Consider the following 24688-nt stretch of genomic DNA (forward strand, 5'->3'; position numbering starts at 1 on the left):
GAGTCCTCAGTACAGAAGTGGACCTGTTGGAGTGCATCCAGAGGAGAGCCACAAAAATGATCCAAGGGATGGAACACCTCCCCTGCTAGGAAAGGCTGAGAGCTGGGGCTGTTCAGCCTTGGGAAGGAAGGGCTCCAGGGAGACCAGAGAGTGGCCTTTCAGTATCTAAAGGGGAGCTGTAAGAAAGAAGGGGACAGACTCTGGGGTCTGTTGGGACAGAACAAGGGAAAATTGTTTCCAACTGAAAGATGGGAGATTTAGATTGGATATAAGGAAGAAGTTTTCTGCAATAAGGGTGGTGAGGCGCTGGCAGAGGTTGCCTGGACAGATGGTGGATGTCCTGTCCCTGGAGATACTAAAGGTCAGGCTGGATGGGACTCTGAGCAACCTGATCCAGCTGTAGATGTCCCTACATGCAATGTTCTCATTGCAGGGGAGTTGGACTAGTTGACCTTTAAGGGTTCCTTCCAACTCAAATGATTCTGATTCTGTGATTCTAAAAATAACACTTTTAATTACAATCTGCGTGTCAGTCTTTCAAGCTCTCGACTTCCCAGATCACCATCCTATCATGGATTTATTTCTTCAGACATAGCACAAGGTCATGTAGAACTGCACTCAGATTGTCAGGTAAATAATGATGCAGAGGAAAATACAGGGTATAAAACAACCACTGGCTGAACCTGCCTCCTATTTATTCACTTTGTGAGTTAAAAGTCTGGTACTTAACCAACTCCAAGGACTGTTTCATACATACTAGCAATTTGAATTCCCCCATTATTCTGCAATTTTCCTCTTCAAAGCCTGCTGAAAAATATTGTTTGAGATATAAAATACCTTGTGTTTGTTTAAGAGGCACAAAGAATTTTGTAAAAGACTCGGGGTAAGTGGTGCCATGTAAAATGCAATCATGACTACTTTTTACAGGAACAAAGATAAATGTTTAGTAAACAAGAAAACTGTGTATGAGTATTACAACTTAAAATGCAGTAGTCTTTAGATAAAGGGGAGAGGATAAGCTGAAATGTCACGTGTCTAATTCTTGAGATATGGAAGACTAAGAGCATGATACAACATCCACTGAAATCAACTCTAAGATGGCAAAAGAGCTTGAGATTGACGAATGCTGACAAAAGCATGCATCAAGTCTCAGACCAGCAACTGGATCCAGACAATCAAGTATCCCCAGTATCCACTGTATTACAACAAACAGGTCAAGAAGGATCTCTGAGATTTGCAAGCCAGCAAATCAGCAATTGTAATGTTCCACCACAAAATACCCAAGTAAGCTTTGGGGTTAACCCAGACAATTAAAATTCCAAAGACATGACTGCATTTGATCCAGTCAAATAGAAAACAAAAATTATGAGATAGGCACAAAGAGTTTTGTTTTTCCCTTCATAGTAACTGTAGCACAGAAATCCTCTTCATGAGAGCCTAAGATGCAGCCAGAGGGTTTTCCAGTGCTTTGAAAGTTGTGCTTAAGAGCTTCCTCCTTACAATTATCGCTTCACCCAGGGGAAGGCTGGGATGTATTTCACAGTAAGTGCAAAAAGGTTGTCAGGACAAGACTTCCAAAAGAGCAAACTCTGCATAGAACCAAATGAGGCAGTCATTTTCCAAATAAATACAAAACAAAGCATGGTACTATATTGGCACTTGTAAAAAGCCTCCAAATCTTACCTAGGCAATTGAGAGTCAGATAAAGTGAGTGTAAACTATGTGAGACCAGGCTAAAAAAATACAAACTGTCTTTAAACTACAAAATGGAATTGGATTTTTATATGGGACAATCTTCCCTAGAGCTGTTGAACACATTTTGAAGTGGGCACTATTGAGAAATTATTTAATCATGCAAGCAATTACATTACTTCTACTTCTTCCTATATTATATTTTGCTTTTCAGTCATGCATCCAATGACACGGTTTTATAATACAGAAAATCTTTCCATAATTCATTATGTTGTCTCTGTTAGCTGCCTTCGGAAAGAATCATAAATCATTTATTTATTTTTCCAGTGAAGTCTAATGTCTCATACCTGTTCTTAGAAATGAAATAAAGGCAATTATAAATAATACTTTGGTTATTCAGACATACTACCCTTACTACCCATACTCAGAAAAAGAGAAGATAATCCTTTCCGCAGTCTCCCATAAGTCTGAATATGGCATCTAGAAATGAGATGCTCATTATATTTGCTGTCATAAACAAGAATATTCAAGTCTTCTCAGCTTCCACAGGGCTGTTTTCCTAAATATTTCTAATCACAAATTTTCAGCAAAATTATTTAAAAATATTAACAGAAAATTATGTTTTTTCTACACTTTTATTTATGACAAAAAAAAAAATTCTGGTGGACGTTTCTCAGCAGCCAGTTAAAGCTTTATTTTTTTTCTCTAATAAAAATATTATGATAAACTCCAGTTTTAAAATAAGATACTGATATTTGACTTTTTGCTTTTTACTGGCAGTGTTAGCAGAGAACTGCCTTCTGGTACAAACATGACTTAAAACTTTAAGACAGATAACATTCTAATTCATTATCAGCAAGGGCAAACACACAACAAAAGGTGCGCAACAATCTTCAGAAAGCCTCAAAAAAGTTCAGTACTTCATTAAAAATGCTTCTTTAAAATTCCTTTAAATTGGCCCAGTTTATCAGGTGGCAGCAAGATGATTTGTAATCCTATGCTCCGCTTCATACTGCTTCCCCCCCACCCCATCCCATCCCATCTCCTGAGGAAAGGAGACTCAGCTATCCAAGCTGGATGGGAACTGCAATAGGGCTCCAAAGCAGCAAACAGGGCAGTAGCTCTGTGAGGATGTACCATGGGACATACACTTCATATTCACCCACCTAGGAGCTCCGTAAACTGTTCCAAAGTTGTGAAGGCACGGTGCAGCCCTGGTGCAGCAGTATTCCTGACCTTATTTCACTCTGGGAATGCTCCTCCCTCACCAATTCCAACATGCTCATCTGATGTTCCCTCTGCTGCTATGTCTCACAGAGATAACAAGTTACTCCAGGCAGGGAGCTGTCAAGTGCAGTACAGCTCATCTGCAAAGGGCTCGGCAGGCTGTGCAGAGCAATACCCAGCAATGAAAATAGAACAGAGCAGACGGGCAGCCTTTAAAACAAACACAGCTTCATTTATTCATAGCTTAATAACTTACTAATGTGTTATTAGCAACACTCTAAAAAACAGGCTTTGACACTCAAAAAATCTCTTTCTAAAGGCATGAGTAGTTCCAATTAAGATTTTTTTTTTCTGAATGCAGTGATAATTTTCAAAGCTTGAGATCTCTGGTATTAACATAGCCATAATTGAAACTTTTAATTACTTCTCCCTGAGTAATTCCCCCTGCAGCAAATGGCAGCCAGTGCAGGGCCTGTGGCTCTCCAGGGGACACCAGGATCTGGTGAGGGTCTGCAGACCATGGTGCAGGCCATGCTCCTTGCACAGGACAGCAGCCCACGCAGCAGGAACTGGGCTGGCCTGTGAGCCTTCCTCTTCTTAATGCGTACGTGAGGGTTTTAAAGGCCCCAAGAGGTCTAATGAACAAAAACAACACCCACACAATTGCTCCACAGTTGGCTTGGAGACCAAAGAAGAGGGTTAGGGAGGAGAGGAGAGTGGGTGCACAAGTGGTCCTGCTTCCTTTTTTCCCTTGGATATCCTTAAACCTGAACACTATGCGCTGGATTATCTCTATGTAGTGTCACAGAACTAATTCAGTACATGCCTCTCCCACGACAGGAACATTTGCAGCTGGCTGTCCAAAACCAAGGCTGTAGCTCACGGCAGTGGCTCATCTCATAGAAACATCATAGAATGGCCTAGGTTGGAAGGGACCCAAAGGATCATCAAGCTCCAGTCCCCCTGCCACAGGCAGGGCCACCATCCTCCAGATGTGGTACTAGACCAGGTTCCCCAGGCCCCATCCAACATGGTCTTGAACACATCCCAGGGATGGGACATCCACAGTCTCTCAGGGCAGCCTGTTCCAGCACCTCATCACTTTCACTGTAAAGAATCTCCCCCTGACATCCAATCTAAACCTTCCCTCCTTGAGCTTAAAACCATTGCCCTTGTCCTGCCATTATCTACTCAAGTAAAAAGTTGATTCACCTCCTTTTTATAATCCCATTTTAATTAATGGAAGGCTGCAAAGAGGTCTCCCCTGCAGCCTTCTCTTCTCCAGGCTGAACAAGCCCAGTTCCCTCAGCCTGTCTTCATAGGGGAGGTGCTCCAGACCTCTGATCATCTTTGTGGTTCTCCATTGGACCCTGTCCCATCCCTCTACCTGCTCCCACCTCACATCTCAGCCAGGAGCTGCACTGGGCAGAGATCTGCAATGCAGCAGCTAAAGCAATGGCCACGTGTGAAAGGTCAGGAGCTGCTCGATGGGAAAGGAAAGGAACAGGAAGGACTTCTTCTTGGTTTGACTGCCAAAAGGTAACACCCAGATTCCTTCCTGCCTTGGCAGACACTCTGTGGGACTATTTCAAATACCTGTATTTCCCTTCAAACCACTTTTGAATCTCTCTTAACTCCTGTACTCCTTAGGGGACAAAAACCTAAATCCTGCCTTTTCTAACCAGATTCAGTAACGCTTCCTTACAGCAAAATATAAGTGTCAGACAAAATCTTCACCGGATACAGTCCTAGATCACTCTGAAAGAGCCACTGGGGTGATGTTTAAAAATAATGGTAAATAAAACCCAGAGACATTTTTCAGTATCCATGTTTTAAAAGGCAGGTGGTAGGATGCAGAAAAGACAATTCCTGATTTTCTGAAGGCTGGATGGGAATTGTTAGTACTACTGTAAAATGCTAAGCACATGGTAGCAAATTAACACCACAGTATTTAATGCACACCTTCACTCTCATGATATGAAATGCATAGCAGCCTCTGTGCCATGCAGTTTTTAATAAGCCTTTTTAATTCCCGATAGATGTTCAAAATGTAAACAATTGTAAAAAACACCTCGTGCCACACTAAAATAATTCATCTTCTGCCTTCATACAACAACAGAGAGAAGTCGTTCCTATTAATAATCCTCTCCCACCCTGAGCCGTGTACTCCCTAAGCAATCTGGGTATTCATAAGCTGGGGTGAGAAATGCTGAAGAGGCTCAGCAGAGGAAAATTAAGAATGTATGCAGTTAGAAAGCTCAGAATGCTATCTGTTGGTTTATATTTTTTCTTACCTCCATAAATTACTTCAGAAGTGATTTGGTAGATGTGGAAATAACCAATTTTTTCTAGAAGCTGCTGACACCACTTCGGCCGCTACAAACTTCAGTGCCCTCCTTTTGCTCTCTCCAATGCACTCAGATGCTCTTTGCCTTTCTCTGCCTTCAAATCTCTAATATTAAAGCTTCAAAGTGCATCCCTCACGTCACTTACATCTCCAGTAGTCTTTGCAGAGAGCTCAGAAAGGGAATTTCTGACTGTGTGTGTCCTCAACAAAACCAGCTGTGCCAGGGTCACAGCAAATGTCTGGGTACTGAGCAGACTGGAGCTGTCTCATAATTAGAGCCTGGCATCCTCTCAAGCATGAATTAAATACTAATGATGAATTTTCGTCACTCTTGTGATTCTCCGTATGTAGGTCATATTCCATCATAACTATTAAACATAAAGCTATTGTGTTCTAGACATATTGTAGCAAGGGGCCCCCAGCTTCATGCCTTACTAAATGACTATCTATGGGCAAAACATCCAGAAAATCTTTTTATGTTACCTTATTTCTGCCAACTATTTTCATCCTAGCTGCACAACCAAACACACAGCACCTGTTTTGCTTCCTTAATCTATCCACTTCTTTTCTCTTTCTCTTAAATTCTTCTGCTCTCCCATCCTCCTCAAGCAAAGCTGGGAAAATCTGTCACTCAAACACAAATGCATTTGTTTTCCTTGTGTGCTTAATCAAATGCTTGTATGTGAGCTTTTATTTTGCTCTGGAGTATTTTTATAAGAATTTTATATAGATTCTGTATAAGTGTATCTTGTATTTAGACATATACACAATGTGCAAACAAAATTTGTGTCAGAACTGTCAAATGGTAAGAAAAAAAGTTTCAAACTTCAATTGCTCTGGCAGTTGGGTAACAACAACCAAGTCACAGACATGACCAGAAGCTGAAAACACAACTCAGTAGAATTACCTGGTGTCCAGAGAGAGAAGTACACATTACATAGTAGTGAGAAGAAATAAAAGGGGTAAATTTTGCCCTGACCCACAGAACACGTCTGGTGAAGCTTAGGCTCTTCTCAGAGGCAGGCAGGGACTCTAACAAGCCAGCTCCTAGTTCTCCTTTTTCCAGATGAATTCATCAAATGACTGTCTCATTCTTCACTGCAGTAAATATGGAAATTGAAAATGCTGAGATAATGGAAATAGGTATTCATCAATTCAGTTACACAGTGCAGCACAGTGCAGCAACACATAGAGCCGTAGGGATCACTGACACTGCCTTTCCAACACAGCTGCTACAGGAGGCATTGTGCCTGCAGCAATACATGCAAGGTAAATTCTGAGAAATAAACAAATGAGTCACACACTGATTCACTTAGTGTACAGCTAAAAACCTGATTCAAGGTTGGACTGGAAAAGCAGCTGTTAAAGCACAGGCATTTGACATGAGACATAAGCCACACAGGTGGGATGGAGTGACAACCAGCAGCCCAGGACAGAATATGACCAAAGCAAAGCAGAGTGTCCAGCCCAAAAGCCAGACGTAAGACTGTTTAAAGAAAGGGTCTAATTTACCACTGAATGTTTATAATAACAAAGGTTGTAGCCTGAAGATTTTTTTTTTAAGATCAGCTATGTGCATGCTTGTGATTTTCTCTATCAATTATCCCAGTCTTTTATATGTAAAACTGCCTTCCCTTTAAATTCTCTTGGTTACAGGCGGGAGTTGGAAGAACAGAAGATGCATTTCTGGTTCAGCAAGAATTAAGAACTACAAAAGAGCCAAGACAGTCACTTTGGTGCACATTCTCCATCTGCTAAATAATGTTTCAAGGGCTGAAAGATTTTTAGTAAGACTGGTGCTTAGCAAGTGCCCCCAGAACACAAATGGGGACAGAGCTTATGCCCCTGAAGTCACAGCTTGGGTGGCAAGAAACCAAGTGCTGCACTGCGTGGCTGTTCTTAATTCTCCAAATATCCATTTGCACAGATAATCAATTTTCAGAGTCAGGCTGCTGCTGGAGAACATGGCACACCTTTGTTCTCAAAACCAACCATCACCCTGCTGCGCTGCATTTTATCAGCTTGCCAATATTTGAGCAACATGCTCTGTCTTTCACTTTGTCCCCAGAGCAATTTAATTGCCTGAGATCCCTTCACACCAGCTTCTCCCATGCTTGAACGTGCTTAGTCTTCACATAAAGATACAAATGTTTGCAGATGGGTATCACATGGCTTCTTCGTTTCAGCTTCTTCTCATGCTGAAACTCCCAGCCAGCTCTGTCTTCTTGGGGAGAATTTCTGCATTTCTACATGGTAGTGCTAGACTCCTCTTGCTGAAATCCCCATAGTTCCGAGGCATCATGTGGGATGGACAACAGCCAGCCCTGTGCCCTGGCTACACCACAACTTGCTTCCCACTGGCCATCAAGAAATTCAGATCATTAGAATAAAAACCTAACAGCCACAAAAAGATCATCAGAGACAAATCAAGAATATAATTAATATCCAAGATTGCTGCAAGTGAGGGGAACGTTGAGCTGGCAGTACCTGTGCTGCTGTCAAAGGTGAATGTTGCAGGCTGGATGACCAGGCAGTTTGTCTGCATCTCAGTATCTGCATTTCTGAGGCTGGTAGGATAACTCATGCCAGGCTTAAGCTACACAGCATGGACAGTTGGAATGTAAACTGGAGTCAAAATAGCTAACAAAGTATTATTACAGGCATAGTGAGAGATGTACAAGTTCTTAATGCCTGTAAAAACATTCAAGATCACACTCCTATCTGAAATGAAAGAATATCTGCCACAAGACAAAAGAAGGAATGAAACAAAACTAAAGCAGCTTTGCCAGACTTTGGGGAACAGCAGGCTGAAAATTCCAGCTGGAACACCCAGTTTCAGATACCTGAAAACCTTAAGAAGCTGTCAGTCTGATGCGGAAACTGCAAAACCCCAAGCCTCTTCTACAGCTCACTCAATGTGCGTCATTAGGGGAAAGGGTGAGTGACCCAAACACCTTCTGCTCCAGGCTTTGCTCAATATGTCAGCTTAAGACAAACAATGCTTTGAAAACAGTGCAGCCTGTATTAGGTGTTTCACCTCTTCTGTGTGCTGTGTTGATCCTTTTCACTAGAAATTCCTTATTATTTGATATGCATGAGGTCATCTTTCGGCTTGGCTCTTTTATGTTCTGTGCATGAAGGCAGCTGTGCCAAGCCGTTGTGCCAAGAAGGCACTCTGAGTCACTAGGGTCATAAAAACTCATCCAAGTCACAGGCTTTTTCTTCTTTAATATCACAAAGCACATTAGTCCAGGCAAGGCTTCCCTGATTGAATGGCAGATCTTCCGAGGAGCAACTCCGAGTTTTAGATTTGGAATATAGTAAGACTCAGATGCAATGCTGGTGCACCGCAGAAGCACTCTGATTAGTATGCACCAGTCTGAGGATGTCTTGATGGCTCCGTGCAGAAGCTAACTCTTTCCAGTTATGTTGGGCACTTTTTCATTTAGTAAAGTGGCATCTCGGTCCATCTCTTCCTCCATCTCTTCCTAATTTTTCAGAACAGGCAAGCCTGCCTTTGATAAGAAAAGAATACATGGCCAGGGAAATGTAAAGATTTGGCCCAAAATGTGAATATGACAGAACTGGAGCTACTGGAAACTGAAGCTGAAACGTCTCAGCATTGCTACCTGTACTTAGGTAATAGCACTGCATACGTTTTTCCTTAGAAACAAATACATGTATTTATCTTCCTTGATTTGCAGATGTTTCTACTTTTTGCAGAATGCACAGATTTTGTTCCAGAAGAGGAAACAGATGGTAGCTGTGACAATGGCAGCATTCCAAGGTGGAGAGAAACCATTCTTGAGGCTACCATAAGCTTATAGCTGGGACTCCCAGATCTGTGCAGTCTGTTGGTGTGAACTGGATGCCGCTGTCACTGCAAAGTTTCCAAACTCAGAGATGATGATGCAAATCTGAGTAGCAGCAGAAAGAGCTTGTCCCTTAAAGCAGTTTCTCCATTAGTCCAAGCCCTCAGCTGAGAACCCACCTCATGCAGTTGTACAGTTAATGCACAAGAAAAAACTATGGCCAGTGAAGAGAAATAATTAAAAATATATATGTATACCAATAGTCCTGCCTGAAAATAAAAGCTCAAATGTAAAAACAAACAAACAAAACAACAGCACCAACAAAAAACACCCATCTTTGGTAGGATCAGAGAAATTCTTCAAATCCCTTCTGTCTTAAGGAATGACCAAAAAGCCACTTGCTAGGAGGGAAGAGACTGTAAAGACTGAGGATCAGATGTGGGAAAAACAAAGGAAAATGCCATGGGAGCACATTATTTGCTGCTTGAAGAGGGATAGGTACAAGGTTATTTTGAATTGTGCAGCAAAAGGAGTCAGAGAAGGAATATAATGAACATGGAAGACAGCACTATTCAGCTAAAGAGCAGGAAACACGACCTTAATAGCTAAACTTGGCCAGAAGCACTTTATAGGAGTATCTGTGAAATTCTGGGGGATAAAGTGAAGGTGAAAGCCAAGAAATAATCAGGAAATCTGAGAAATATTTCATCAAATGTTGCTGAGAAAGCACTCGTGGGATCCTGTGAGAGACCCACATGGACATGAGAGGCCAAGGAGATCTACAAGGGGCTGGGAGGGCAACTACATCAGTTTAGGCAGAGCAGAATGAGCACGAGGACTCCTGAGGGAAGTGTTGGTGTGATGATGTTGGACTAGAAACCTGAAAAGGCTGTCAGATGTGGATGGACACACAGAGCTTCCTAGGAGGCAAGGAGCCAGAGGTAGAGAGGCTGGTGTGGAAAAAAAGAGAAAACAACAGAAGATCATGGGCTGCAACCCGGACTTCTGGAGGCATTCAGGAGGTGCTGAATTAGGAGCTGAGCTGCACCAGGCCACCTGCAGTCAAGGGACAGAGGCGTGCACCTCAGAATGACCTGCTTCCCATGACCAAGTATGGGCCTGAGGGGAATTCCTCTTCTGTCCTATGTGCCATAGATGTCTAAAGCTACCTGAGATGAATCTGAGCCTTTCTGCCGAGAGTACTTCTCTGAGAAAGAAGTGTTTTGTCCTCCCCTCCAAAAAAGGAGAAAATCCTTTTTTAAAGTGGACAGTTGGACTAGATGATCTTGGAGGTCTTTTCCAACCTTGGTGATTCCATGATTCTATGATCCCCTGAGGCATGAAGGTGACTAGCAGAGCTATGAGGCACTAGGGGAACCTTTGCATTACAATTACTTGTGAGCCTGCAGCTAGTGAAAAACAGGCTTGGAAAAAACCTGCATGTGACCACCGGCTGTGAGGGAAATCTAACTGCTTACAAAAGGCTTCTGGGTTAACAGAAAGACAGTGGTGGAGCCAGAGAGCAAGCAATTTAACCCAAGGACAGAGTGGAGTGTAAGGAAATGAGAGCACCAGAGAAACAGGCTAAGGAACTCAAGAGAAACAAGAACAAAACCAGACCAAATCAAACAAAGAAATAGAGATGCAAACTGAAACAGAGCTATAAATAAATGAGAGAGACCTAAAAATAAAACCACTTTCTGTAGAAAAGTAATGAGAAGTGCCATTGCTAGGGAATCCCCATGTGAGGATTAGAGAGGGAGAAAGAAGCAGGATAGAAACCAGCTAAACCACATGATCATGAAACTGGAAGCAAGAGAAGAAGAAAAAAAAAAAGCTGCTTTTTTTTGGAAAATATGCAAGCTTAGCAAGCTAAAGATCAGCACACAGTCAGAGCCTGCCAGCAAGCATGAAAATAGCATTCAGTAGCGCTGGTGGCTCACATGAAGGTCACGGTGCATGTAGGTCTGCACAGTGCAGCAGCGGGGCTGTGTATCACTGCCCAGTGCTGGAATACCTGGTGAGCATCTGCAGCTGAAAAACTACAGCAACAATGTTAGAGGAGTGAAAAAAATACAGTTTGGGTTATTAAAATGAACTGCAAATGACAGTTTGCCCAGGCAAATATCAGACAGGATTTCTTTTTACTTACAGGCTCAAAAAATCAATACAACAAAACAAATATCCAAACATTTAATAAAGAAAAAGAAAATAGAATGTATGGTGGCTGCAATTTGTAATTTAATGCTTGCTTTCATTGGACCAAGCTTTGCTTCTCCCCCTGAAAAATTGTATTAAGAAGGCAGAAAACCTGCTTCCTCTACCCAGGGACACCAGTGCAGCTAACCTGTCCATTCCACATTTCCCATTTCATCTATCTGCTCAGTGGGCTATAGCATCAGCCATCTTGCTAATTATCTCCTTGTAACACATGGAAATTGCTGAGAATTTCCCCCTTAGTAAACAGAGGTTCAAGGAAATGAGAAAAAAATTCCAAGTTTTGCTACTGCAGGGAATAATGCCCTGAATGCTTTGTATCAGCAAACCGTCAGTTTGCCTCAGATGACAAGGAGATATGCAAGGCTTCCAACATCTGCCAGCAGCCTAATAAAGGGCAAAAGAAGCAGTTTCAAAGGAGCAGAACCCAGATCTCTTCTCTTTCTGTGTAACTTCTTTATCCTGAAATACGTTTACAATTCTGCAAGAGCAACAGCCAGGACAGTAATCCCAGATCCTTTCACAGGTCACCGCTGCTGCTCGGTTCTAGTTTCAAACACAAAACCATTCACATTTTTGAGAAAATCTCTCAGAAATCATCATATTCTTTTTACAACACTAAAAGCATTGTTAGCAGTTCTGTTGCAATTTTTAATCCATTCAGATGTAAACCTAAACTACGATTAATGTATTCAACTCTTCATTCCCATGAAAGCGCGATTTAGATCCACCTGAAATACTGGTTGCAGTTAGCCAGGCTTTCCACTGCTTCCTGTTAGGCTCCTTCTGCTAGGCAAATCTGTAGTCCCCCCTGCTTCTTAGCTCCAGCTGAGTCAGATAAAAAAGGAATCGAGAGCCATTGAGAGTATGACTGGGCGAGCAGTGACTGAAAGTATTCCAGAGGACTGAGCCTCCTGAATAGCCAAGCGCTAGAAATGCTAATTAGTGCCAATACAAACAGAAGTTTAACCCTGAGACAAAACATTTTCTTTCCTATTAATGAGAACATGCACGCCGGATTTTCTGTAAATCCTATAAAATCACTAACAGCATCAAGGCAACATATTATTTAAGAGCAGCAGCTCCTCCTACCAGTGCACTGGGAAACCGCATTTAATCTTTGCATCAATTCTTCTAGGGCCATTTCTTCAGTGTGCAGCCAGCGTCTCATTCTCTGATGAAACAAAAAGAATCCACAGCAAACATGTTCCCTCTGGTCCAAGAATGGAGAAGGGAGGAAAAAACAAAACAAAACGGCAAAACAGGCAGCACTACAGCAGTGCTTCGCAGCCCTGCATTTCAATGACTCCCCAGTGCTCCCTGGGTGAAGGTGGGAGCCCGCGCTCTCTCCTGGGCGAGGCGGGTGCTGCTGGAAGCCTGAGCCGTGCCCGCTGAATCCAGCAGAACCACTTGGGACGTCTCTCTCCTCCTCTGGGCTGGGGTTTGCCCGCAGCAGAGCTCTCAGACGCCACAATTAACGTGAAGCAGCGACGAGCAGCTTGCTAGCACGCTCGCTGCCAGCCTGCTGAGTGCATGAGGAAGGACTGTGCTGTATTGACAGCACGTTTAGGAACCGGAGAGAAGCAATGGATTGCGTGAAGCCCTGGCCTCATCCCTACGTGAGCGTTCTGCCTCTTGCTACCTTCTTGTCAGCTTGCTGCAGGCTAAATTGCTCTGGAGTAAAATTCCTCCCCACTGACAATCTCAAAGCCGTTCTGCTGCTTGCCTGTGCTTTCACGCTCTGTTTGAAAGGTTCGTTTTTGAGAACAGAAGACTCCAAATTTCCTTCAAATGCTGAATTTGCCCCAACTATCTTTTTGGACTAGTTGAAGGAGCTGGGCTGCTTAAATGCTGAAACGCAGCAGTCTCCAGAACTGCGCACCAGGAAAGAGTTTTAGCACCTTAAGCACCTAAAGCCTTTGGGTTTTAGCTTCTGGGTACATGAAGTATCCCCTTTGAGGCATGTGGGGCATACACCAGAGAGCTGCTACGCCAGTTAGCCAGGACAGGCAAGCCTGTCAGCCAATACACCTCTGCTGGCTCTCTATGCTATGCTTTAGGGATAAAAAGAACTCTTAGGGATATAGAAAATCCGGAAGATTGAGAGCCAGTACTGCTCCTTGTAATGGGTTTTCACTTCTTTTACAAAGGCTATTTGACACCTTTCAAACCATGAGGCTTTTAATGCTCCCCCCTTATCAAGGTTATCTCAATGCCCATTAAATCTCATTGCTGTCATCTTTTTCTTGACGTTTGGCTGCTTTTCTCTAGTATTGTACTCAAACTATTGCTTTTAGTTACATCCTCTTATATTTTAGCCATTACATAAATAAGAAAGTTTATGGAATCGTAGAATATCCCAATTTGGAAAGGACCCATGAGGATCATCAAGACCAACTCCTAGCCCTACACAGGACCACCCAAACACCAGGCCATATGTCTGAGAGTGTTTTCCAAATCCTCCTTGAACTCTGGCAGACTGGGGCCTTGATCATCACCATGGGCAGCCTGTTTCAGGGCCCGACCACCCTGTGGTGTAGAATCCTTTTCTGACATCTTGTGTACTTAAAAGGATATTGCTATGTTACTTAAGATAAAGCTTATTTTCTACACATCGCACACAGCAGCCAAAAAGCAGCAGTTCTTTCTGGGAAGTGTGTGGATAGCTACAATGATTTGTCCATAACTTTCAATAGTAACTTCCAAATGTTTCTTGAACACCTCCAGGGATGGTGACCCTACTCCCTCCCTGGGCAGCCTGTGTCAGTAACTCACCACTCTTTCTGAGAAGTTTTTCCAAAATCCGACCTGAAACTTCTCAGTGCAACTTGAGGCCTTTTCCTTTCACCCTATCGCTATTACCTCTTAGAAGAGGCCAGCTCCCATTTTGATCTCCACTTCATCATTCATCAATGAATTCCAAAATGTAACAACCTTCAGCATGAAAAACTGCTTTTGTTCAAATCACCTTCCTGGAATTTTTCTGGGTGCCCCAGTTTGCCTTTTGTGAAGCAGTGGAAAAAAAAAAAAATACCACCACAGGAAATAAACACTCGCTATTCACTTTCCCAAGCTATTCATGACTATACAGACCTCCACTGTAGGTGATATTATGTCCCTTCCAATTGTCTGTTTTCCAGACAGAAAATTTCCTGCACTAATTAGTTCCTATTTGCACAAAAGCAATTCCATACTTCTGGCTGTCTTTGACATACGTTTGCATAGCCTAATTCTAGTGAAAGAAAGTGAATAAAACAAGACATAGGACTCAAGAAGCTGTCACAGCACGGGTTATATGGTGCCATAAAGACGTGGCTCCCTGTTTCCCTCGCAATGTACTCTTTGCCTTTCTGACCAACACTGAGTGCTGACTGAGCAGCTGCTGTTTGCAGGGAACTGCCCACAGTGAGCCCAGATCTCCTGCTGAGGGTGACAGCTAACTCAGGAATACCATTGGCTTTTTTCAAGTGTATGACTTTGGACAAACAGTTAATTTCAGACACTGTACTGCTCATGATTGAGCATCACAAATTGATTCTCTATCTGTTTGCAATCACAGTTGAATTTGATTACGTTGAAGAACTTCTTACATCATTAGCAAAAGTTGTCTTTTGTGCTTCATTTCCATTCCCAGTTCAGGTATGAATACACTGAATAGCTGAAGCTCCTGCAGAAACCCCTTCTTTATTCCACCAGTAATGCCCCCTCACCCACAGAAAACTAACCACTCAAAGCAACTCTGTTTCATACTTTTAATACTTTTTGTTAAATACTACTAATCCTCAAGTGGGCTTCCATTTTAACCCATGGGAGCTTAGTTTCCCCAACAGCTTAATAGCAGTTACAGTGAGAGCAATGCTGTTTGCAGAATACTAAGTGCAACTACAAGAAATTAAAACACTTCCGGTTCTCCCCAATACTTTGCATATGCTCCGAACCACCACCTGCAAAGGAAATAGGCAGAGCACAGAGGTAGTTATGCCCAACCAGGTAAATCCCCTGCCTCACATCCCATACTGGTTCCCGGCAATACAGAGTGTTCAGCATTGGATTGGCAAACCAGCCATAATCTTTCCTGCATGGGCCCAACGCAGTGTATCATGGAACAGCACAGAATGTGGAAGCATTGAAGCTACAGGTACCCACCTAAAGTAGTGCAGATGCAGACAGACTTACCTAAGCTGGACCTGGGCAGAATAGAACGAGACCCACTTTCCCGACTCAGATCCTCACAGGTCACACAAAGAACTGACACATGCACCCAGTGTACCAGAGCAACACTGAACGCTTGCCTTAAATAACTGGAAGCAAAAGAGGAAACAGGACAGTCGATATGAGAGATCCAAGTAGAAAATGCATTTTTAACATTTCGGACTCATTTTGGCACCATTTCTTCCTCCATGAAGCAAAGGAAATTTTCCTTTTATTTTTCTGAATGACTGAGTTCTCTTGGTAATCAGCCCAGTTAGGCTTTATTATGTAAAGCATCTGGGATTTGAAACCGGGATTCATAAGCAGAGATGGCAGTATTCAGTTTCTGGCAACATCTCACTCTTCCACAGGAACAAAATTGTTCCTAGATTCACAATCTGAAGGAATACAGAGGATTTTGCATTGTATAAGTCATTGCTTTAAAAATACACACAGGAAGGAAAAATACTGAAAGCTTTCTCTTCTTAAAAACATGATCCTCCAGCATTCATACAAAGCTAAAGTGTGGGCAAGCTTCATATAAGAACATGGGATAAAGAACCCCTCAGATGTATGAGCTTTTAACACTGGTACTCCACCAAAACTATGCCTTGTTTGCTACCGTATTCATTTACTGAACCTCTGTCTGCCTCAGTATTGGATCACAGCATTCTCCAGGAGAAGCTGGAAGCCCATGGCTTGGACAGACACACTTTTTTTCTGAGTAAAGAACTGCCTGGATGGCCCAGAGAATGGTGGTGAATGAAGTTAAATCCAGCTGGCATCTGGTCACAAGTGGTGTTCCCCAGGAGTCAGTACTGGGGCCTGTCCTGTTCAGTACCTTTATTGATGATCTGGATGAGGGCACTGAGAGAACCCTCAGTAAGTTTGCAGATGGCATCAAGTTGAAATGAACTGGGGGTGGGAAGGTCCTTCAGAGGGATCTGGGCAGGCTGGATCACTGGGAAGAAGTTCAACTCATCCAAGTGTCAGGTCCTTTGGCCACAACAACCCCATGCAATGCTACAGGCTTGGGACAGAGAGGGTGGAAGACTGTATGGAGGAAATGGGTCTGCGAGTGTTGATCTAAGCTTGGCTGAACATGAGCCAGCGGTGTGCCCAGGTGGCCAAGAAGGCCAATGGCATCCTGGTTTGTGCCAGCAGTAGCAGGGAAGTGATTGTTTCTCTGTAGTCAGCTCTGGCGAGGCCACACCTTGAGTACTGTGATCAGTTTTGGGCTCCTCACTACAAGAAAATTGAGGCAGGCCCTGGAGCATGTTCAGAGAAGGACAATTCTATGTCCTTCTATGCTATGAAGCTATGAAGTGTCTGGAGCACAAGTCTTATGGGCAGTGGCTGAGGGAACTGGGATTATTCAGTCTGGAGAAGAGAAAGCTCAGGGGAGACCTTACCACTCTCTACAATTACCAGAAAGGAGGTTGTGAGGCGGTGGGAGTCAGCCTCCTTTCTCACAAAACTTGTGATAGGAGTAGAGGGAATGGTCTCAATTTGTGTCAGGGGAGAATCAGATTGGATATTAGGAAGCATTTATTCTGCAGAAGAGTAGTCAGGTCCTGGAACAAGCTGCCCAAGGAAGAAAGAGAAGTCATCGTCCCTGGAGGTGTTCAAGAAGCATTTAAATGCAGTAGTAAGGAACATGGTATAGTGGCCAAAAACTGGTGGTAGGTTGATGGTAGGGCTGGATGATCTTGGAGGTCTTTTACAACTTTGGTGATTCTGTGATTATATGATTCTATGAAATCAACCCAGAAAACACGCTCCTGTCAGGGAGGGTGGTTTTCTTTCCAGAATAAATACATGGTGTGGAATCACAAAATTAATTTCTGAAGAAAATCCGCCCAATGTTTTTCAAAGCTCAAATATTTTGAGATTTACAATCCTCCAAATCCTTTTGTGCGTGTGTGTGTGTGTGTGTGTTCAGATTTGGAGTATTAAGAAAATCCAAATTTTACTACATGCCCTCCTTTGTAAAATCACTATTTCAAAAGAATTGGCTGTGCACATGCAAGTTTATTAGCTCTGCCATTCAAGGTCAGGGCTAATTTAAAATGTTCTCAGCAAATGACTGTAATGAGATGTGATATTTAGCTGTCACTTATAATTGTTAATTTCACAGACAGTCAGTAATCTAAAAAGTGTTCAGAAGAAAAATAGTAGGATATTTCCAGGACCATTCAATTTGATTCCACGGAATAAATTTGAAGTGCTTGCCCTTGAGGCACAGGCTGACATGTTGTATCAGAGAGAAAGGACAGAGTAGAAGGATGTCAACTTTCATTCTAAACTTCCTTTAGTAATGGGATGTATCCAAAACTTAGTCTGCCTTTTTCCCCACTTTCACAGCTTTAAAAACGTAGCATCCATTGGAGCTTTGGAATCACAGAAAGTTCTTCCCTTTATCAGAACAGTCAGAACAGCCAGTAGTGCACTCAGCAGAGAAGGCACCCAGGACATGGGAAAGTTCAGTTTATGAGAGGCCTAGCTGATCTCAGGCCCAAATGTCAGCACAAAATTTCAGGTCCTTTGCTTACCATTTCTCAAGTACTTCAAGTTTTCTTTCTGCAAAGTTTTGCTGCCAGATTTCTTATCAGATCACAGAATCACAGAATTGTAGGGGTTGGAAGGGACCTCCAGAGATCATCGAGTCCAACCCCCCTGCCAAAGCAGGTTTCAATATGATAAAAATGACTTGCTTCTTCAGCTTTCAGTTCACCAGCAGTGAAGCTCAGTGCCTGTGGCATCTCATGTCATGCACTTTTAATACAATTCAACCACCTGTGTTTACTCATCAGATCTAGCTAATACATCAAGGTTTAAATGTAGAATTACTGTTTCCTCAAACACCAATAGCTGAATGCATACAAAGACAGACTCACAGAACTCAGATATGCCAATCTATAGTGCTGTTTTTGATCCAATTCCAGTCAGTTGTTACTTACAATAAATAAAAGAAAATCATGAAAATAAAAAAGACCAGAAGTACATAAAGACTTCTGAGGAAGTAAAGGAAAAATACACAGGGCTGTCAGATACATAAGAGAAAGCATCTCCTGCTATTTCATTGAACACAGTCAGGTATTTGTCACAACACACAGTGCTCAAACACAGCTACTGTCAGAACATTAGGCCTGGGAGAGATTTCAAGGAACAAAAGAATTATTGTATAATTGCATTATTTAAAAGCTGTGATTGCAAAGGGCAGCATATAGAGGAAACTGAAGATGCCAGACAGCCTGCACTGGAAAGCACTAATATGTACGAAAGGAAAAAAGTTATTTTCACTCCCTAGAGACAGTTCTGTGTTAGCATCACTCTAAGAGCCATTTACTTCCTTCAAGACCTTGACTGACCCTTAAAAGAAACAAACACGCATTAACAAAAAGTCACCTTGATATCCTTGGTCTTTAATTCAGTTGGATCTGCCACTGTTAGGAATACCTTTGACAAAGGTTAAAAAAAACAATAATAAAAAAAAAATCAACAAGTAACTTCAATGGCAATGCTCTATTGGGTAAAAATAAAAGAAATGCATAGAATAGAACCCCACCCTATCAAATAATGCTTACAGTGTTATCAAACAGAGAAGTTCAGAAGTCTGAATTACACAATGCTACCTGTGAAAACTGTTACCTTATTTCATCTCTTTAAATACCCAACTTCTCTTTGCTGCCACATCCAGTAAAGTGAGTGGAACATTTGGTATTTGGCAGGGGTATGGGAAGAAAGCACAGACAAAAGCTTTGAAAAAGTGGTTATTATATGGCTCAACTTTGATTTTCCTGCTTTCACGGGATTAGGCAGTGTGCTCATCAAAAACTGCACTGCTTGCTTTGCAACAGAATAAATATTTTTGTAGGTATTTTCTAGCTTTTTAAACGTCAACAAGAAGATGAAGCACAGGATTTGCAAGACAGATCACGAATAAAAGATGACATATATATAATTCCTCTACACTCTTCCATCCTGTGCTTGCTCCTGCCATTTGCATTTAAAACTAAAGACCAGTTTCTCATGGAAAAGACAGTGCACCTACACACTCCTTCCACCTCCTTAGTCCTCCAGAAGTCTTACTTTGTACAGAGGGCACACCAACAATTCTACGGTAATATGAGTAACTTATAACAACCAAAGGAAATAGTAATTAAAAAAAATCCATGAATACTTCACTTCAAGTGATGTGGTGACACACTGGAACAGGTTGCCCAAGGAGGTTGTGGATGTCCTATCTCTGGAGGCATTCAAGGCCAGGCTGGATGTGGCTCTGGGCAGCCTGGTCTGGTGGTTGACGACCCTGCACATAGCAGGGGGTTGAAACCAGATGATCATTGTGGTCCTTTTCAACCCAGGCCATTCTATGATTCTATTTTTCAAGCCATCTCTAGAGAGATTTCTTTAAAAAGTTATACCTCTGCCAAGACAGATACAGATTATCTGGTGGAGGTAGAAAACACAGCAAGGTCCTGGAAACAGAGACTGATGAATACAAACAAGTAAACTCCTAAATGCAAAGGACATAATGCCTAAGTTTACATATAATTTTACATGGGCAGCTGCCTTCTTTTAGAGAAACGTGATTTTATGGGACACCATAGAGACTATTTTAGATTTGGAATCACTGCCAGATGTCTCTGTAATATTCGTCAGGCTACAGCCAATGTTTTGTCTGTTAAATGTTTTGTTTGTTAAAATTTTTCTTCCATACAGCAGACTCCTTAGTACAGTGTGTTACTTTTCCAATATATTTGGAAAACCTTTTCACTAACAGAAAATAGTCACAGATATGACTGCTATCTCACATACCTGTGACTCAGTTACTCACATAAAGCTATGTTAAAGAAACCTGTCAAAATCAATTCTTCTTTAGTGCTTGTTCAACATAACTTCTCTTTCACAAATAATACAATAGAGCAAATAAAAGTTTTAAATTCTTCCTGATATAATTATACAAACCACACTGTTGCATGGATTTGTTTTTGGCTTGAACAGTTGAAGCTCATTATATGCACCACCAAAATATCCTAACACAATACATGAAATCATACTCCTGTCACAGCCAGAACAAAAATACTCTTCTGAAAGAACACGTACATGTACCCCACAACGAATTTATTAAATAAAATACAAACAAAGCCAATGTCCTGCCAAAAATTGTATCATGAGGCCAATGTACCAACAATTATTTTCAGCAGCATGCTAACCACCAAAATCCAGCTGATTGCAACAATTTGCAGACAACAGCACTGAACTTAAAAGGTAAGACTTTAAAAATAAGTGTGCAGAAAACTAGATGCTGTAGAATACACACACACACACACACAGTCCATGTTTACTTCTGTTAATACCAACCTTTCTTATTGTTCTGTCCAAAATCCAATGCATGCAGCCCATCTCCTTTGATTATGTATTTTAAGTAAGAGCAGCATACATGACACAGCATTTGAGAAACAAATGTAGTAATAACATCCAAGTGCGCACATCAAACTCCTCAAATGCAGTAAAATTGACAGACTCAGTGCAGTGCATTTTGCTTTTGCACTGAATTTGTTTCCAAGGAAACCAATAGCTGCAGATGTTTTCCCATGTAAGTGCAAAAGAAAATTCAACAGTGTGATTACTTGTTTATTCAGTATTTTATTCACACATTTATTCTATTCAATATCAAATTATTCTTCAGTTTCTGTTAGAAGACCAGAATTAATGTGTCTTTTGTCTTCCCCCATAATCTTACTGAACATGTGTTACTAAAGGAAACGGGCTACCTATAAATGTTTTCCTCTTTATCCTCTTTTAATGTCCCAAAGTGATCAGCTTCCCCTGCTTTTCCTCCTTCAATAAGAGCAAGCAAAAAACACCCTATGTTAGGTTTTCATCCTAAAAGGTTCTCCAAACCTGGCAATACCCCAAGCTTCCAAGGAACAACACTGACCCAAGGAGGCTGCAAGAATGTTAATTCTAACCATGTGGAATAGAATTGCAAAATTGTACCACGCTATAGAGATATCACCATGGCCAACATGATGTAGGCTTCTTAGGATGAGAGTATAAAATATAAATATTAAATAAAAACATAACAGAGATGCAGGCTAGAAAATCACTTTTGCTGCAGGGGACATTAAAACTGTAACTCACTACTACATACATCTCTTATCTGTTACTTATATAGAAAGTTCCAAAACTGACACATATAAATGAAAAAACCTACAGACATTGCATCTTTTGTAAATTTAGACATTCTTTGCCTGCATAAAAAATTAGAATATTTACCATACCTCCTCTTTCAGCATTGGTGATTCAACAGCAACATCTACTGGACACGAAGGGGCAAGATACAATTTATTTAAAGAGATTAAAGAGCCAGGCTCAGAAGCAGAAAATACTTACAGTGTCAATCTTTACATACTTTTACATACTTTTGCATAACCTGAGCTGAAAAAACCTAAAGATTTACAGATGAATTTGGTCTGTAATTACCTCTCCAATGAGAAAACAAACCCAATAAAAAGATGGATAAAAATAGCAGTGACTTACCATTGCCATCTGGAGACCAGATATTTTTACTACATCTTAGAGGAATATTAGATATGCTGTGCTAACAGAACCATTGATGGGAATTTTGCCAGCAGAAGTATGCAAACAACCTTCAAGTTCATGCAGCAAAGGAGTTTATTATACCCCTTTTTCACTCTTTAAATCTGTTTTTCCTATTCATTAAACAATTTTCCTTTAAAAAACAATTTAAAAAAGAGAGAGAGAAAGAGAGAAAGAGAGAAAGAGAGAAAGAGAGAAAGAGAGAAAGAGAGAAAGAGAGAAAGAGAGAAAGAGAGAAAGAGAGAAAGAGAGAAAGCAAACAGGAATAACTAATATTTTGCCAGATCAGACCTCAGACTGAACAAAAATTCTTGAAAACATCATGACCACCCGTGGACCTTTAAAAGCTAAGGACAAAGATCCCCAAAGATTTTGGCTTTATGATGCCCAGCACTGGCCTTCTGTAATGGCAGAACTGTAATGGCAACGTCTAAACTTCCTAACAGGAGCATAAGAAGATTTGAAGCCTTGCAAAAGAAAAAACAATCTATATTCCTATTGAGGGCACTGGTCACAGCACCAAGCCAGCTGAAATTCATGGAGTGTTTGGACAGTGTTCACAGACATAGGGTTTGAACTCTGGGTTTGCCTGTGTGGAGCCAGAAGTTGGACTCAATGATTCCCATGGGTCCCTTCCAACTTGGCACGTTCTATGAATCTGTAGGCCTTACTTTCCTGTTGCCCACTCTGATCTAGTGAGCAAATCCTGCCTCTTGAGACAGTCACTGAGGTGCGCACCAGGCATCTGTAGCAGCCCAAGAGGCTCAAAAGCACAACTCACACCAACCTTCTCAAGAGGGCAGCAGGGAAAACTCCAAGATGTCAACCTGAGGTAGCTCAGCCTTCACTAGAAAGAATGCCACAGGAATTACTGAGAGACTAGGGATCACCTCCTTGAACTTGAGCGCCTGAGTACCATCAGTGTTCTGAGAGTGCTGGTACTGCTCTTTCCTGCACTCTGCTGAGCAGCATCCTCTTCTGAAGTACAGCGAACAAAAGCTCCCTGCTGGAGCCAGGTTGTAAAAAAAACAGGAGAATAACTTGCTCACTCTGAGTCCAGGACTGGTTGCACACACATTATCATACTAGAATCCCATTTATAGCCTTCTTACGAAAATATATTTCATAGCAGTGAAAAGGGCAGACACAGCCAAATTCTGTGAAATGAAGTGTTCCATACATTATACCATACTGCTGTTCAGAGCTGGAATTAGGCCAATGGAACAGCAAACTTCTATGAAAAACATTAAGATGAAATACATATTCTAAAACAAGAGGTGTTCCTCAAAATAAGTAAATATAGGGAGGGAAAAAAACAAAAGAAAAATGACTTCTTCAACATGTGTAATGGGGCATTTCTGCAGAAATTTTTCCCCACTCCTCTGGTTCCAATCCCTGTGGATAAAGAGACTTCTCTTGGGAAAAAAACAACAACAAAAAAAACCTCAAACCAGCCAACTCTCCTCAGTGCACACAGTGTTAGAGGGAGACATTTTCAGCCTACACTAAGAGAGTAGATTCTGTTTCTAAACCCACTAACCATGGTCCAATTGGATTTTTTTTTGTAACCCCTTGCATCACTATGAAGGTCCCCAGTAGCTTCTCTGCACATACACAACCTCATGCATGCACCCACACACCTTACTGGATATTGCAGCTGCTGGTAAGGCTGCCCAGCTTTTCAAGAACCTCAGCCTCCCAGAAACCTCAGCAGAAATGATACTGATGCAGTTTCTCTGGAAGCTTCACCTTTTAGACTGGTCTCCTTGGCAGCAATTAATCCCAGCTTATTTTCTGCTGCTGTTTTCCATAAGGAAACGGAATCCATTCATCGTTTTCATTGTAGCTGTTCTGCCCCAAGGTGATGCTTTGGTGGAACACGCAACAGGGCTACACAGTAATTAGCAAAAATACATTTTCCCAAATCACCTTCTGCAAAAGAGGCCACGACAACCTGATAAGCAGTGGTTTTAAATCAGCCAACTCCAGGTGCGATACCAATTCCATTTTCATCTCTCCATGCAAAAAGATGCTTTGCGACTGTCGGTGGAAAATAAATTAAACTGTTCAAAAATTATTTTAGATGATATTTTAAGACTTCAATTACGTGCCAAAAATAATTTTTAAAAGTCACAGTTTTTCTAATGAACCTAATGATCAACAAATAAACTGAAACAGATCTGATAAGCTAAGGTAAAAAACAATAAAGCTGCTCACTGAGTAACTGAAATTGCATGTCCAAATTAAATAAATTCTTCTTAGCCTCTAGCAATTAAAACAAGCACCGTATCTTTAGCTAGAGGAAAGGTTTTCCTTTGACAGCTGGTCATTTAACCAATTATAGCTTAACTGTACTCTGCAATTGGTGCCAGGGAATAATGTAAAACAGAGCTCTGTAACATCTGTATATTTTCAACAGTAGGAAGGTTTCTACATATGCTACTTTTTGTATGTAAACACTTGTAGTAGCCAGAGCAAAATGCAAAAATGTACTTGAAAAAAAAGCTTATATGGTTTAATCTCATCATTTTCCAATATTTCTATTATCAAACTCCTCTCCCTTGTACAGCTGGTTTGATTTTTTAAACACCAG

At 41.5% G+C, this 24688-nt stretch overlaps 1 protein-coding gene across 10 annotated transcripts in view; it reads right to left on the bottom strand.

The window, feature by feature from the left end:
- MCF2L (MCF.2 cell line derived transforming sequence like) overlaps positions 1-24688 on the bottom strand; it is a 148042-nt gene that overhangs the window by 108987 nt on the left and 14367 nt on the right. The window contains exon 1 of one of the 10 annotated variants that reach the window (XM_048958110.1): positions 20854-21009. The exons of 7 other annotated variants lie outside the window; for them this stretch is intronic. In XM_048958110.1, coding sequence (XP_048814067.1) covers positions 20854-20944 — 91 coding nt within the window. In that variant the 5' untranslated portion in view covers positions 20945-21009. Of the gene's footprint in view, positions 1-12387; positions 12624-20853; positions 21010-24688 lie in introns of those variants that run through there. 2 more of the 10 variants (XM_048958855.1, XM_048958776.1) reach the window with 2 other exon arrangements.

The sequence above is a fragment of the Lagopus muta genome, chromosome 1, assembly GCF_023343835.1.
Source record: "Lagopus muta isolate bLagMut1 chromosome 1, bLagMut1 primary, whole genome shotgun sequence".
Lineage (NCBI taxonomy): Eukaryota > Metazoa > Chordata > Aves > Galliformes > Phasianidae > Lagopus > Lagopus muta.